This window comes from Mastomys coucha, unplaced genomic scaffold (genome assembly GCF_008632895.1).
Source record: "Mastomys coucha isolate ucsf_1 unplaced genomic scaffold, UCSF_Mcou_1 pScaffold21, whole genome shotgun sequence".
NCBI lineage: Eukaryota > Metazoa > Chordata > Mammalia > Rodentia > Muridae > Mastomys > Mastomys coucha.
Window position 1 is genome coordinate 733,003 of NW_022196904.1, and position 3,387 is coordinate 736,389.

Genomic DNA, 3,387 nt, shown 5'->3' on the forward strand with positions numbered 1-3,387 from the left:
CCCCGCTTTAGGACTCAGGTCTCTGGGTCCCAGTCCTTACTCCTTTTTCTAAATTGGATGTTGAATTCCTTATGATCAGATATAGCCCTCAGCCCAGCCGAGGACCCACACGCAGGGGAGGGACAGCTCACAGAGAGTCGACAGCTGGAGTATCAGCGACAGGACCATGGCGGGCATTCTCTGTGGAGCTCAGGAAAGGTTGACCCTGCCTTTTATCCTCTGAGGGAATGAAGCAGCACTGGAAAGCCATGTGAGTCCTGTTTAGGGAACAGATGCGTCAGGTGGAGGCTCCTGGGAAACTGTCATAGCTTCATTGTCTTGGAAAAAGTTGCAAGACAGAACAGTCATAGCCTCTGGTGTTCTCTAATTTGATTTAAAAGTGTGTGTGTGTGGGGGGGGCGGGCTGAGGATGTTGTAGCTAAGTGGGAGACTGCTTGCCCAGCACTGAGGGGAGAAAGAAAAGGGGCAGAAGGAAGGAAGGAAAATGGAAAGAGAAGAAGCAACAACAAAAACCAAAACAAAAAGGCAGAAAGGGAAAAAGAAGCTTGGTGTATTGTAGGTACTATGCTGGTAACAAAGAGAAGGCTCAGGCTCCATTACTGTGCACACTGTCCAGTCCAGACATGTTAATTTTTTAAGTGATGTACACACACTAGGAGGCTCAGGCTTGTAATCTCACCTGCTTGGGAAACCAAGGCAGGAGGATGCCAAGTTCAAAGATTGCAGGGCCAACTTGATCCATTTAATGCCCCATCTCAAAATAAAAAGTAATAAAAGGGCTGAAAAATGTGGCTCAACAGTAAAAAAAAAAAAAAAAATGCTTAGAATCCACCAGTTGGGGCCTGGGATCGTAGAATCTACCAGCAAGTGGACGGAGGAGTGGATCAGTCCTAGATGGGTAGCCTAGCCTGTCCTGGTTCAGTTTTTAGCACTGAGGGGTGCAGGGGGCAGGGGCGGTGTGGGAGTGTGTGTGTGTGTGGAGGAGCCATGATCTGCATGCTAGCAACATAAAGCACAGACAGTCCTTAATCTATTTGGGATTAATTTAGAATTTCCAGAATGAGCTCATGTCTAGATGCAATCTCAATGTAAAGCTGACTTTTTTTTTTGAAAGATTTATTTATTTTATGTATGTGAGTACACTGTTGCAGTCTTCTAGACACACCAGAAGAGGGCGTCAGATCTCATTACAGATAGTTGTGAGCCACCATGTGGTTGCTGGGAATTGAACTCAAGACCTTTGGAAGAGACGAGCGGTGGTGGCGCATGCCTTTAATCCCAGCACTTGGGAGGCAGAGGCAGGCGGATTTCTGAGTTCGAAGCCAGCCTGGTCTACAGAGTGAGTACCAGGACAGCCAGGGCTATAACCACTAAGCCAACTCTCTCCAGCCCAAAGCTGGAAAAAAAAAAAAAAAAAAAAAAAAAGTTCCTTGCAGAAGAACTTTGTTACTTCTCCGAAGTATTTTTTTTTTTTTTTCGAGACAGGGTTTCTCTGTGTATCCCTGGCTGTCCTGGAACTCACTCTGTAGACCAGGTTGGTCTCGAACTCAGAAATCCGCCTGCTTCTGCCTCCCAAGTGCTGGGATTAAAGGCGTGAGCCACCACCGCCCGGCCTCCGATGTATTTTCTAAGCTATACACTATAAGAAAAAGGTAAGACCAGCAGGTGTGCAAGGTGGTTTAAATCTTTCAGTCCTCTTAAGCCTCACTCCAGAACTACAACTCCCGAAAGACTCCACGTCCTCGCTCATGGGGCGGGGCCTCATGCAAGGAAAAGGACCACAACTCCCAGAGAGCTCCGCGTCCTTGTCGCCACCAAGACCAAGATGGCCGGGAGTAAGTAAAGGTTTGGGGCGCGCTGGGATCAAGTAGTTCCAGGAAATCGTGGGCTGATCCATAGCTGAGTGTCAGTGGAGTCTTGGGGAGCGGTAGGATCCGTCCCAGAATAGGGGCGCAGCAGTCACGAGGGTGCAGGGCAGGGGTGATACGAGAGTGTTAGAGGTCACCGCAGCAGTCCCCAAGGGTGACTTTTCCCACCTCTAGGAATCTCTACCTTCCTCAAGAATGCCTGGGCGAAGGAGCCGGTGCTGGTGGTGTCCTTCTCTGTCTGGGGCCTCGGTGAGTGTCCCCATCCCCGGCGCGAACGTGCATCCTCCACCCTGAAGGCATCAGCATTCCACAGTTGATCTCGCATCCCCTTGCCAACCATATTCTGACATTACTGTCGCTCTTCCCTTACCACACACATCTACACAAGAGGTGCACATTCAACTCAGCTTGTATTTTGACTCTGCAGCGCAGAACTCAGCGAAGTCTGACTTATGCAGATCTCTCAGCAAGCCTCCCTGCTGAAGCCCTTGCAGTGGGACAGGGCTATTCACAGTTGTGGTGCATTGAAACCTGGGAGGTGGGGGTGGCCTGCTAATCAAATTTTAATTCTGAAAGTCTGGGGTGAGGCCTAGAAGTTAGCATTCATCACAGTACCAAAACTGTCAGTCAGCATTGCTGGCCCGAAGTGTGACAGTGAAGTTCTAAAACCCCTCACCAGCTTTCTACCACTCTGACTTTCAAAGATCTGGAATGTTCTAATGTGTGTGGTTTTAACTGATTATATGTTGAAATAATGATTTAAAGTATACTCAGTTCGTTTCCTAAAGTTAGAATTACATTTTTAAAGGTGTGTGTGTGTGTGGGGGTGTGGGTGTGTGTGTGCTACCAGCTGGTCTTGGGGGGTCAGAGAGCCACGTTCTGGAGTCCGTGCTCACCTTCCATTCATTCTGAGTTCTAGTGATTGTCTTGGCAGCAGGTAATTTTAACTACTGAGCTCTCTCAGGTTAAATACTTACTCTCTAAGGTTAAATACTTCCTTGAACTGACTTTATTTGTACCTTTTCAGTTTTCTTTCGTATAGAGAATTCAATTTACTTAGCTCAAGTAGGCCTCAAACTCACAGCAGTCTGCCTTGGGTTCTCACGTGTTGATATTACAGGCCTGAGCCACCACCCCTGCATATCTTTTCTTTTCTTTTCTTTTTTTTTTTTTAAAGATTTATTTTATTTATTTTATGTGTGTGAGCTACAGCTGTACAGATAGCCGTGAGCCATCATGTGTGTGGCTGCTGGGAATTGAACTCAAGACCTCTGCTGGCTGCTCGCTCTGGCATAATTCACTGTAGCTGTCTTCAAACGCACCAGAAGAGGGCGTCAGATCTCACTACGGGTGGTTGTGAGCCACCATGTGGTTGCTGGGATCCGAACTCAGGACCTTTGGAAGAGCAGTCAGTCCTCCTACCTGCTGAGCCATCTCGCCAGCCCTGCATATCTTTTCTTAAAAGTGCATGTGTGTGTGTGCGCCTATGGAGGCAGGAAGAGGACATAGGTTTCTTTTT

At 47.8% G+C, this 3,387-nt stretch overlaps 2 protein-coding genes across 3 annotated transcripts in view; one reads left to right on the plus strand and one right to left on the minus strand.

The window, feature by feature from the left end:
- Oscar (osteoclast associated Ig-like receptor) overlaps nucleotides 1-247 on the minus strand; it is a 5,442-nt gene extending 5,195 nt beyond the window's left edge. The window contains exon 1 of one of the 2 annotated variants that reach the window (XM_031385069.1): nucleotides 132-247. In XM_031385069.1, coding sequence (XP_031240929.1) covers nucleotides 132-177 — 46 coding nt within the window. In that variant the 5' untranslated portion in view covers nucleotides 178-247. Of the gene's footprint in view, nucleotides 1-113 lie in introns of both variants that reach the window. The other variant, XM_031385070.1, reaches the window with a different exon arrangement.
- A 1,526-nt stretch (nucleotides 248-1,773) lies between these two features.
- Ndufa3 (NADH:ubiquinone oxidoreductase subunit A3) overlaps nucleotides 1,774-3,387 on the plus strand; it is a 3,149-nt gene continuing 1,535 nt past the window's right edge. Inside the window, exons 1-2 of the mRNA XM_031385076.1 lie at nucleotides 1,774-1,835; nucleotides 2,043-2,117. Of these exons, the coding sequence (XP_031240936.1) occupies nucleotides 1,826-1,835; nucleotides 2,043-2,117 (85 nt within the window). The 5' untranslated portion in view covers nucleotides 1,774-1,825. The remainder of the gene's footprint in view (nucleotides 1,836-2,042; nucleotides 2,118-3,387) is intronic.